At 38.6% G+C, this 13,377-nt stretch overlaps 1 protein-coding gene across 4 annotated transcripts in view; it reads left to right on the plus strand.

The window, feature by feature from the left end:
* Positions 1-13,377, plus strand: part of RBFOX1 (RNA binding fox-1 homolog 1) — a 1,043,447-nt gene that overhangs the window by 534,194 nt on the left and 495,876 nt on the right. For all 4 annotated transcript variants that reach the window (XM_089692050.1, XM_089692041.1, XM_089692066.1 and 1 more), the window contains exon 2: positions 46-288. In XM_089692050.1, coding sequence (XP_089548176.1) covers positions 46-288 — 243 coding nt within the window. The remainder of the gene's footprint in view (positions 1-45; positions 289-13,377) is intronic.

A 13,377-nucleotide genomic window follows, 5' to 3' on the forward strand; every position in this document is an offset into this window, starting at 1 on the left:
CTTTTGAACAGCTCATGCTTATCACTTGCAATTTCTCTTTCTCAGGGTAATCAGGAAGCTACAGCACCTCCCGACACAATGGCGCAACCTTATGCCTCTGCTCAGTTTGCCCCAACCCAAAATGGTATTCCAGCAGAATATACAACTCCACATCCCCACCCGGCTCCAGACTATACAGGACAGTCCACAGTTCCAGAGCACACGTTAAGTATGTACCCTGCGGTGCAGGCACACTCTGAACAGAGCGTCACGGATACAAATGCACAAACTGTCTCTGGCACAGCTACAGTAAGTCAAAACAGCATTTTAGATTTGCTTTTATGTTTGAGAAACATATGTACACTAATAATAATATGTGTATTACAATTTCTGTAATGCTATGTTGTTGATACCCATACCTGTGGGGCTAACTTTGGTTTTATGGTATAACATACTCTATAGGGCAATTTCTTAGGTCATCATTTCTTTCTGTCCCAAAAGCCCTTTGGGTCAATGTTTCCCATAAGTAAGTTAGTGATGAATAAATATGATAGTTGTAAACTTCAAGTACTACCAACAAGATCTTTTTTTAAAGTAGGCACCCCTGGTTTTTTTCTAGATAAAAGAAAGCCTCTAAAGGCTAACTTTACTACCCATGTACACTGCTAAATTTATGAGTTTTGATTTGTTTATTTTGATGTGACTGCTTACCATATCTTCTTTCTCCATCCTAAAAGATTTCCATTGGTATCTTATTTCCCACTGCTGGATTAATGCCCCAGAGAATAGGTGAGCCTTTCCGAAAAGGCCACTGGCGCCCTCGTTTTGGTCATCCCAATTGTTGACCTGCTGGTGTCTTCCACCTGCAGTAAAAAATGTACCACCAATATTACAAATCCCAGAAATTCTTTGGAAAACTCTAGCTTAAGTTATTACATTAGACTTCAATTAACCTTATTCACACTGATAATCCACTAATATAATAGCGACTTGAAAACTGATACTAGGCAGTATGATTAGAATGTGTGTGAAATCATTTACTTTAGATCAAAGGCTGTTCAAAATAAGTGCACATGACAACCAAAGGTTAAACTTCTACTGCACCTGAATTTCCAAGGCATGCACTAGATTCAGTAATATTATGTGTGCTAAGGATGATAATCAACATGAGAAAAGGAGCAGGTTACACACACTTAAGTCTTTATATAATACTGGATAAAAGTAGCTGCCAATAAATGTTATGGTATAATAAAATGCACAGACTACATTACTGCATAGCAATGACTTGCATTCAATTATTAATACTTGTATAACTTGGGTAAAATGATCCTAACAATGCTCTTGTCTATGGTGTACAAGTTTTTATGCTTTATCCAGTGTATAACAAGCATATATTTGACTATTTCGCGCCACAAAACTTTTATTACCACTTGCCCTCCAGAGGATTTACCCCCCCCCTTCCTTACCAAGCAATTTTTTGTGTTACGGCTCTGCATTACTTTAACTGACAATTGCGCAGTCATGCAATGCTGCACCCAAATTAAATTTACTGCCTTTTTTTCCCATGAATCTTTTGTTTTTGTTTTTTTTTACTATTTTCATAAGCACAGGAACACTTTGTTGAAGTACCCTTTAGGGAGATACACCCACTTCATTTGTCATGTTTACCATGAGTTTTTACCATATTTGGGTTGTCACCAGAACAAGAATAGAGGGGAAATCTTCCAATCGGGATACTAGATTTGGTGACCCTGGTGACAACCAGGGATTTCTCTCACTTTCTTGTTTGGCTATGGGACAAGAAGTCAAGGGAAATATCACCAATAGGACAGAGATGGGAAAAAAACTGACAGGGATGATAACCACCCCTTACTCTATCTAACTGAAAAAAAAGGTTTTGGCTTTAGTTCTACTTTAATTAATATGTTCAGTTAACCTTGCAAACAATGATAGTTGAGGACTGCTCATCCTGCAGTAAACAGAACCTAGCAACAACAGAACCACACAAAAAGCAACATGCACATGTATTCTAAGTAATCCATACATGCTTTTTCCTGTTAAACTGTATATATGAGGTACATTAAAGGTGGCTATGTAACATGCATCACAACAAATAAAGTACTTTTAGACACTAGACATCTGATTAGAACTGCTTGAGATATAGATCATTTACATCACATGGGATAATTGACAAATGTTCTGTAAATACTGGATCTCATATAGGGGGAAAAGAAATATGATTACATTCTGACTTCTTCAAATAAGTTAATGACCATTATACAACTGCTTGCAGTAACCACATTATTAAAGGAAAAGACAGACTTTGAGGTATCAATAAAACCATACCATTTTTTTTCATTGTTATTAGTTGTTCAAAATGTTAAAAACTATACCATAAAAAATACAAGAGCAATCAGGATATTTTAATATAGTCTCATTGCCTGAATTCTGATGGTAGTTCCATTAAGAATTACCTGTGCCTAATTCAGGAAGCATTTGTGCCAGTTTCAGTCACATTACTGACACTTACCAAAGTCTGGTAGTTTTTACTACTGGCACTATGAGAAACTGTCACTATGGCAGCAACCATAAACTATAATGTGCAAATACCAATGTGCTACTGTCGTGAAATGTGTTCCCACAGCTAATAAAACCGAAAAACCAAAAAGTGTAGCGCTACCCCTTAGAAAACGAACATATGTGAATAGTGGTCAGATGTGAATTATTTGAACACTATATCCAGCTTATACTGTTAATACCTTAATAATTGGTATATAACTTAAATGAAATAACTAAGTGTGTTGTAAAATGATATGATATATAGCACATAAACAAACATGAACATCAAAAAACTGCAAAGTGCCGTATGTGCAACAGGAAATAAACTTGTCACATGTGATAACAAACAGCATTTCAAAACCATTTCATATATATATACATCTCAAAAAAATTAAAGGAACACTTTTTAATCAGAGTCAATCAAGAGTTGATCAAGTCAATTAAACTCCTGGGATATTGATCTGGTCAGTTAAGTAGCAGAGGGGGTTGTTAATCAGTTTCAGCTGCTTTGGTGTTAATGAAATCATCAGCAGGATCGGTATCTGCTCCTTTGTGCAAGGAGGAATAGGATGAGCACCTCCAGAGCCCTACAAAATGACCTCCAGCAGGCCACTGGTGTGAATGTCTCTGACCAACAATCAGAAACAGACTTCATGAGGGTGGCCTGAGGGCCCAATGTCCTCTAGTGGGCCCTGTGCTCACTGCCTGGCACCATAGAGTTTGATTGGCATTTGCTATTGAACACAAGAATTGGCAGGTCCGTCACTGGTGCCCTGTGCTTTTCACAGGTGAGAGCAGGTTCACCCTGAGTACATGTGACAGACAGGAAAGGGTCTGGAGAAGCCATGGAGAACTTTATGCTGCATGTAACATCATTCAGCATGACTGTTTTGGTGGTGGGTCAGTGATGGTCTGGGGAGGCATATCTATAGTGGGACACACAGACTTCTACAGGCTAGACAATGGCACCCTGACTGCCATTAGGTATCAGGATGACATCCTTGGACCTATTGTCAGACTCTACGCTGGTGCAGTGGGTCCTGGGTTCCTCCTGGTGCACGACAATGCCCGGCCTCATGTGGCAAAAGGATGCAAGCATTTCTTGGAGGATGAAGGAATTGATAAATGGCCCCATGCTCTCCTAACCTAAATCCAATAGAACACCTCTGGGATATTATGTTTCAGTCCATCCAACACAACCAGATTGCACCTCAGACTGTCCAGGAGCTCAGTGATGCCCTGGTCCAGATCTGGGAGGAATTACCCCAGGACACCATCCATCATCTCATTAGGAGCATTCCCTGGCAGTGTCAGGCATGCATACAAGCATGTGGGGACCATACAAACTACTAAGTACCATTTTGAGTTGCTGCAATAAAATTTTAGCAAAATGGATTAGCTTGCTGCATCATTTCAATTTTTCACTTTGATTTTCAGGTTGTCTTTGAATTCAGTCCTCTGTAGGTTGATAATTTTCATTTCCATCAAATGATGGGACATCCTTATGTTCCTGACAATCTATGTTGTGTGAATATAAAGTTAATACTACAACTCTAAAATATAGTGAAATAAAATCTGTGTCATGAAAAACAGTCCATCCAAAATTGTGTTGCTCATTTGAATACAATAACACCTATAGCACTGCACCATGTGATATCCACCACCAGCGATTCTATGCACTCATCTCCAAGTTAAACCTCAGAGGGTCACTGCACATTTTCCCCACCCTGGGGGCAAAACCACTGGTATAGGATATAATCTGTTTCACCAGCTGATTCTACTTCAGCAAGATGGATCCTCCAGAAAACAAGGCCCAAATAGAATAAAAAAAGCCATAACTGTGTTTTACTGTATTAAAAAATTCAGATTCAAATTTTACTAAAACCCAAAAAGGCACTTAGATGAAACAATGCACTTGAAACTTTGCACGTGGATGTATGGCTTGTATGTAGACAATATGTTGTCCCCTGTCTCTGCCTCCGAATAGTTTTGTCACTGGTCATGTGACTTCCTCAAGGAGATCCAAGATTTAAAGAAAATGTCAAACAAACATATGATAAAACAAAATGCATCAGCAGAAATTACCTTTAGTGAAAACTGCATGTTAAAATAATCAGGGAATCCACAGAAGTAGCAAATGAAGTTATATACAGATTTCTAACGTCGATACAAGTATGAATGAACTACTTCATACTGTATATGTCAACTTTTCCTGTAAAAGCTACTCCCTAGATTCTCTCGCCTCCTTCCAACCTCATGGGTGACCTAAATTATCAGTAGGAAGAATTAAGATGTAGAAGGAGCAGAGTCAAGTTCATTTTTAAGATAAAAATTTAAGTTAAGGAAGAATTCCAGGAATTCAGCCACTTTTTAAAAATTGTTGGCTTACAATGGGTTAAGCAAATTAGGTGTATGTCATCTCACAGTTTTATCGTATGTAACTACCCTGCCTGCCCCTCTTCTCCTTTTGCTCAATTACAGAACACTTTGTATCATGTGAACCCATTTACAAAATACAAAGTACTCTGTGAATGGACAATGTAGGGGAAGAACATGCAGAGAGGCTACTGTGTGAGAAAGCAGCACTGCTCTTGTCAGAGCACGGGGAGCATAACATTTAGTAATATGTGGCCGAATTCCTGAAGTTCTTCTTTAATTCATCAGTCATTGAAACTACTGATTACTTTGACACATGGAGGCAGATTTATTAAAACTGGTGCTTCTCAGAATCTGGTGCAGCCGTGCATTGTAACCAATCAGATTCTAACTTCAGCTTATTCAATTAAGCTTTGACAATAAAACCTGGAGGCTTATTGGTTTCTATGCAGAGTTGCACCAGATTTTGCACTCTCCAGTTTTAGTAAATTCCTGTCTCCCACCACCACCAGTCTTAAAGGTAATCCCCTATGCATATTTCACCATAGGAGCTGTTTAACGTTTTCGTGACCTGAAATTTTGAGGTGAAGTCCATGCCATTTTTTTTACAAACAGTACAAAGCCAGCCAAAAACTTTCAAGGCAATAGTTGTTTTTTTTCTCTAAATTCCAGTATTGTTAGATTACATTGTACATGTGCACAACTTTACGTGCAGATTTGTGGCATCCCCGAGCATATTATGTAAAGGAATTTTGTATTTTTAACATTGTCCTTTAAGCTTCATTAAAAGATTCACTCCCTGTTGAACAATTTTTTTTGTGGACTTTTGCATTGGTTTAGTGCATTGGCAGTGCCCACCTACCCATGCCCCTTTTTTTCTTGAAAATTAGTCTTAAAAAAAAACTAGAAACTACATTTAGTTCCCATAGAATTCTGTAGCATTCAAATGCTATGTTTGTGGTGGATTTCCCACTGGGTTTAGCAAACATCCAGAGAACTAAATTTTGCTTGGTTTACTCATCCCTACTCACAGCACTCCATTATTTAATAGCCTTGGTATAGGAACATATTGAAAAACTCATTTATTATGAAATTGTAAAGTACTAAAAATATATTTTATACAAAACAATATCAGCTCAAATATGAACTTGATACTTAATAGTAGTTTCTGTCTTTTTTTTCCTTGAAAAATTTTTGTATCTGTGTTTAGGAGAAAATTGAGTTTATTTTAAAAATCTAAATGTGTTGAGATAATGTTGTATGTTGCAACTGGGCATTTTTTAAACTGTTATTCTTCTGGGGCAAAAGGGAAATTAATAATAATAAAAAAAATTGATTAGTTTTATGCAAGGCCAACACTTTCAATAAGGTCTACAAAATCATCTTTAATATGAGTCTCATGCATTCAGAAATTAAGAAAAGGAAAGTGTTCTTATAACCTAGACGATACTTCTTTACCAATTTATTCTACAACAATGTAGTTATAGTCTGACTCAATGTTATAGGAAACAGTTTAGGCTTTATGCACACTGGTGCTCTTCTTCTAAACACTTTTCTCTGGGCAGAAGAAAAGCAGCTGCAAGAATGATCCTAAGCAACTTTTTTTTTTCAAATGCATTTAGGAGCATTTAGGAGCCTCAAGCTCTTGGGCATTCATTCATATCATTGGCCAGAATATTTATTCTGGCCAATGAAATGAAAAAACGCTCAAGTGCTAAAAGCATGTGTATGGACACATGTTAACATGGAGGGGAGTTTAGAGCTCAAATGTGCATGAGGTCTTAAATACAAAGATCAATGAAGTTTGTTTCTGTTAAATTCTGTACAATTTTTATAAATGCTTCAGCTTGCAACAGGGACTGGTTGCAAACTACATCTCGGGAAAGCTGTAATACTGCAGTCATGGCTTTTCAATGCTATGCTGGCGACTCTTTTGAGCAAAGTTTTAAAAAAAGTAATTTTGATAAAAATTAATGTGATAGGGTTGAGGATGAATATGATTTAAAATGTTGAGTCCGCATATACACTAGACAATTAATTTTTATTACTGAATTTTGTAAGACATTTCTGGTGCATAAAACATACAAACGATGATCTAAGCAGGGGTGTTGCTAAGACTGTGAAAGACTTGGAGCACCCAAAGGTGAAAAATGAGGCACCAAGCACAGCGCACTGGCGATTTGTGGGTGTAGCAGCATGGTGCAAACAGTGGATGGGGCTTAAAACATGAACTTACTCACATATGCCAGAGGTCTTTTACCTACAAAATTTTATTTCATTACTGTGCCATGTGTGAATGTTTAAAGCTAGGTTCACATGGTCTCTACTGCCTCTCTGATTTAAGTCATCCATGGTAGATTGCTTTTCAGGGGCAGTAGAGTAGTGTCTTCTAGGTGTTCAGGAGGCAATAGCCTCCTAAATGCTTGTTTTTTTGCCAAACTAGATTGCACTTCAATGCTGTAACTGTGAATCAAGAGTTTGGTTCTCAGTTGTGGCACAGTCCCATTTGAGTAGGCAAGTTTGACAATAATAGTTAAACTTGCCGTGAATTTGACAAGCTAAATTTCCATGGTATGTGTATGATCCCCTCCAGCTGCCATGTTAGTGTTTCTTTGGATGGTCAAGAGACTGTTAAAACATGGCCAAATTGCCTGTTTATACACTTGTGTGAATGAGGCCTTACAGAATTGTACAAACTATGGCACATTTGCTCTAAAAAACAAAACTGTTTCAATACATATGCTTTTCTACACACAGTCCACCTCAATGTCAGCATGTTACATTTGCTTGCTTCCCAGGTAATTTATAAGTATCAGTGATATGATAGTTTGATTGACAATTACTTGGTCACACAACAGTATATAGTGTACAGTCAAAGAATTTGTAAAAAAATGTTATTATATGCTAATCCCATACTTACATGCAGGCATTTTCTGTCACCCATTAAGTCTGGCAAAAATACTCTCAATGTTTACATTCGTACATGAAAACACCCTCACTCTTGCAATGTTGGGGAGACAAGAGCCCAAATTTTATCAAGTCCAAAAAATAAGCTGGGGCATAGGAATGTAAACATTGGGAGCCTTTTTGGCCAGGCTTCATAGTGACAGAAAAGTTCTATAGGTAGGGAATTTGCATTAACCTTTTTTTCACAAATGGTACAGTGCATTTTACTTTACTGGGCACCCTTATATTAATGGGCCACTTTATTTAAAAATGTAAACTTAGGACATGGCACTGTGAGGCTGCATTGTGCGGGAGCTCCGGATGACTGCCATGAATACCATGAGGAATAAGCCCTAGAGCCTACCCAAGCCCAGTCTGTGTGGTGGTCTACGTGCCTATCTGCCTGGGGGCTGTGGATCCCCTGTCAGTCAGCTGTGGTGGAGGGTTCTGTGTGTGCTGGCTGTCCCCTGTTTGCTGTGGAGCCCGTGGTGGCCGGGAGTGGACAGTTGGAGGAGCTCTGTGGGTCAGCGGAGCTGAGACAGGGGGAGGCAGCTCTCAAAGGAGTAGAGGATGACCAGGAGCATCCACGTAACTGCCTGTGTGGTGGCGGTTTGAGCCCCAGGAAACTCGGGTAAGCTGAGAGATACACCAGAGAGGGAGGTGGCTGCACATGCGGAAGAAGACCCCCGTATCACATCCACTTCCTGGAGATAACCCCTGCACCCTCCGTGACGCATTCTATGCTGCAGGAGTCCTGACTGGAAATACAGATTGAAAAGAAGGAGTGAACAGGGACAGAGTGGTTCTACACCTATAGCATGGATGGTAATGGTGAGTTTCCGCAGGTAGCGAGGGAGAGCCACATTATTTTTTTTTGCTCTTTCTCCTGGCCCCTTGGTCCTCCGCCAGCCACACCACACCTTGGTTCTTTTGCCCTCAGTCCTTCCCTTCCCAGCTGTGATAACGGGTGGGAGGGACAGAGAGTTCGAGGATCTGGTGGGTGGTCTGGAGGTCGAGCTTGCAGTCAACTCCAATTTGACTAATGATACGAGATAGGAATTGGAGTGGGCAAGCATGTTCTGAGTCTCACTCCAAATTAGGAATCGCTAGTGGGAATAACCCACGACAGATTCCAGGGCAATATGTAGGCCATGAGGATTTTAGGAGTAAGATAGGTAGGAGGAAGGGAGGGGGGAAAGTGGGGTGGAGGCGGGAGGGGAGATGGAGGATAGGAAAGGGGGAGGGGGAGTAGTGGGGTAGACGGTATATGGGAGGGGTGGGGTAGGGAGAAGGTCCATGGGTTGAGTAGTCTATATCTCTCTTACTTTGAACAGAAAAAGAAGAGAAATACTAGATAGCTACGAGCCTGATTAATTGTATGACATATAACGTGAAAGGTTTAACTGCTTCCATACAGGGAACTTTTACCCCCTTCCTGCCCAGGCCATTTTTCAGGTTTCAGCGCTCTCACACTTTAAATGACAATTGCGCAGTTATACAACACTATACCCAAACTAAAATTTTATCATTTTCTTCACACAACTAGAGCTTTTTTTTGGTGGTATTTAAGCAACACTGGAGTTTTTTTTTTTTGCTAAATTAACAAAAAAAGTCCGAAATTTAGAAAAAAAAAACACATATTTCTTTGTTTCTGTTATAAAAGTTTGCAAATAAATAATTGTTCTTCATAAATTTAGGCCAAGATGTGTTTTACTACATGTCTTTGGTGAATGTAACCCAAATTAGGATGTATTATGAAGTTATCGAGTTCAAAAACTCTGGTATATATCTCAATATTGATCAATCCTGAAGTATTGACGGCCAATCTAATTTCTTGTGGTCCAAGAATGTCAGAACAGTACAGATATCCCCCAAATGACCCCTTTTTGCAAAGTAGACAGTCCAACGTATTTCATAAAAGGCATGGCGAGTTTTTTGAAGTTGCAGTTTTTTTGTCTTAATTTTTTAGAAAATGAAAAAATTTTTAAATTATTTTCACTATTTTTTTTTTTTTTAGATACTGTGACCAGTGCAGTACAGCATCATCATATAACTGGCATGGCGGTGTTCAGGGACACTGACTGGTGACAGTACAAAAAAAAAAAAAATTATATTTTTTTATTATTTTTTTATTAGTTTTAATTTTTTATTAAATTTGTTTCTCTTTTTTTAAGATTTTTTTTCATATTTCACTATGACCAAAGTAGTATAATGTTACCATAGTAACATTGTACTACTTTGGGGAAGTGATCAGTATTTTTTTTTTTTTACACAATTTGCTTATAGCAAAGAATTACTTTGCTATAAGCAAGCATTTACCTGAATAAAATCTATTCATTCAGGGTTTTTTTTTGTGTTTAGCTGTGATTTGGCCATGGGTAATTACATGACACAGCTGGGCTATAATTAGCCAAGCTTGTGCATGTGATTGCTGTGACCATTCACAGCTAGACACACTAGTATACAATGGATGGCATGAAAGGAAGCCATCCATTGTAAACAACTGTCATGTGACCTGCTGTGATTGTTCACAGCAGGTCACATGGTACTGGAAACGGGGCCGATACACAGATCTGTCATCGGCCATGTCCGAGGTAGATGGCCGGTGACAGATCGCACCGCAGAGCGGCCCTGCGGGCAGGCAAACTGCACATGCCTGAAAGGACGCCATATGGCATCCACACGGAGGGATGAGCTGCTCACCCGGCCGCCTTTGTGCTATTGGTGGGCGGGAACTGGTTAAATTCTCCTATTAAAAGACATAAGATACTCAGGGAAGTTCACCAACTTTCCACAGATGCAGTGTTTTTACAAGAGACACATTTATCATATATATAATGTTAATTCGAGGCATTATCCAACCTGGTATTATGCAGACTCACCAATAAAGAGGGCTAAAGGAGTAGCGATCGGGTTTTCAAAAAATGTGGATTTCAATGTGGAGGAGAAACTGGTGGATCCAAAGTGCCGGTTCCTATGTTTAAGAGGGAAAATTCAGGGACAAAACTATACATTGGCTAATATTTAGTGCCCAAATCAAAACCCAGAAGTATTTCTATATGGAGTGTTGGGGAAAATGGTGGATTTTAAGAGGGGTAATTTGGTCTTGGCATGAGATTTTAATCTTTGTCTACAGTTACAGAGGAAGAAAAGAAGGGGAAAAGGCAGGAATATTTAAAGGCAGCAGACTTGCCAAAAATACCAGAAGAAAAATTAGCTTCTCTAGAACAAGCGATCTCCCAGGATGAAATTAATATGGCCCTGAACAATACAGCAGGAGGGAAGAGCCCAGGACCCCATGGGTATACGGTGGGGTATTAAAAGAGATGTAAAGAGTTATTGGTTCCTAAACTTTGTACATGTAAGAATGCCTTAGGAGAGGGAATGGGAATAAGAGAAGAATCACTGCAAGCGTATATAACAATTATTTTAAAAGAGGGAAAGGATAGTTCACAATGCGCTAGCTATAAGCCTATATCTTTATTAAATACAGACACAAAACTGTTTGTGCAAGTGCTAGATACTAGGTTAAAAGAACTGATGCCAGAATGGATACATTTAGATCAAGTAGGTTTTGTCCCAGGTAGGGAAGGGAGGGATAAGGGCTTAAGAACACTGCTCCTTCTACAAAAGGCAAAGAGAGAAAAATTATATTGTCGATTGATGCCGAAAAAGCCTTTGACAGGATAGATTGGGGGTTCATGATTAATATCCTAGAGGTCTTAGGAATAGGGACTAAGATGTTAAGGTGGATAAAGGAGCTTTATAATCAGCGGTGGTCAAGGTAAATGGGTCCCTCTCAGGGTTTTTTAAGATGTATAAGGGCACTAGACACGGATGTCCATTATCCCCATTGTTATTTGTTATATCCCTGGAACCTCTGTTGGCAATGGTAAGAAAGAGTATAGATAGGAGAGATAGGTCATAAGATACTGACATATGCAGATGACGTAATGTTTTATATTGTGAAGCCTGGATTAATGTTACCCAACTTAATTGGATTACTAAAAGGATACGCAGAGATTTCAAACTTGAAAATAAACCCCTCAAAACCGAGATCTTGAATATTGATGTTTCAAAGAAAGAGATACAGACCCTACCAAAAGACATCCCATTCACATGGAGAGAGAAGGAATTAGGTTATCTAGGAATTAAACAAACCCCTTCTATAAAGAATATATACCAGGTAAATTAAGGATTAAGGATTAATTAATAATGGATGAGTTGAGAAGGCTCTTAAGGGGAAGGGTCTCTTGGATTGGACGTACAAATTTGGTTAAGATGGTGATAGTCCCAAAAATATTGTATAAATTCCATATGCTCCCAGTCCATATCCCAGGATCCTTTTTTGGGATAATAAAGAAACTAATGCTTAAATATATATAGGCTAATAAGAAACCGAGAATGTGATATGAAGTTTTGTGTAATAATAAAGAGAAAGGGGGATTAAATCAGCCCAATATTAGGAGTTACTATATCACGGTGATACTGTCACGAGTTGTAGATTAGACATATAACTCACAGGGGAAAAATTGGGTTAAAATAGAAGGTATTTTAAGTAACACACGATTAGAGAAGATTATTTGGATACCACGAAAGTTTTGCATTATGGATGAGATTAGTAGCACATTGATACAGGAGGTGTTAAAAATATGGAATGGAATGCACAAGCAAATGGGTTGGAAGTATAATTCACTGTTGATTCCCCTGGTGGTGGTTTAAAGATGTAGATGCACATAAAAAAGATTAAAAAGAGGTATTTATTGTATTAGATGAATTGAGATAACACCAATTAAGACACTTTGTTTTAAAGTTGCCTCAACCACTGACGATGCTGGAAGACATGCTCCCTTTCGAAAAAATATTGGGTTCTAGTACAGCTCCAAAACATGTCACTTCTAGGATTTATAAGATTCTTATTGAATTGAAGGGGTGGGTCTTCCGTTATTCTTAGAGAAATGGGAAAGGAAACTGGGAACAAAAATGAGTGAACAACATGGGGTGATGAATATGAACACAGTTAAAATAAATTAGAAATGTTTAACGAGATGGTATTTGACTCCGAGTTTTGCACATGATTAGAAGTCTCACCACTATGTTGGAGGGAATGTGGATTTAAGAGAACAAGGGCACTTATATGGTGGGGTGGTACACAAATACAGGGGTTTTGGCAAGATATAATCCAATTTATATCAGATATTGGGGACCACTATACAGAAGGATCCGTGGATGTGTTTATTTTATAGGTCAGAGATATCAGTGAAACCGTATAAAAATATACCATTATATCACCTAATTAGCGCAGCAAAGAGACTTATTCCCAAATTCTGGCAGGTACAGGAGCCCCTAACAATGAGGGACTGGATATAAAGGGTTGAATATATATATAACATGGATGAGCTATACCATATAGATGAAGATAAAATGGAAAAATGTAGAAAGGCATGGGGTAGATGGTACGACTTTAAGACATCTGAAAAATATATGGAAGTAGTGGGAGCCCTAGGTGACCAGAGG

The sequence above is a fragment of the Staurois parvus genome, unplaced genomic scaffold, assembly GCF_062004578.1.
Source record: "Staurois parvus isolate SC_StPar_1 unplaced genomic scaffold, SC_StPar_1.0 ptg000022l, whole genome shotgun sequence".
Taxonomy (NCBI): Eukaryota; Metazoa; Chordata; class Amphibia; order Anura; family Ranidae; genus Staurois; species Staurois parvus.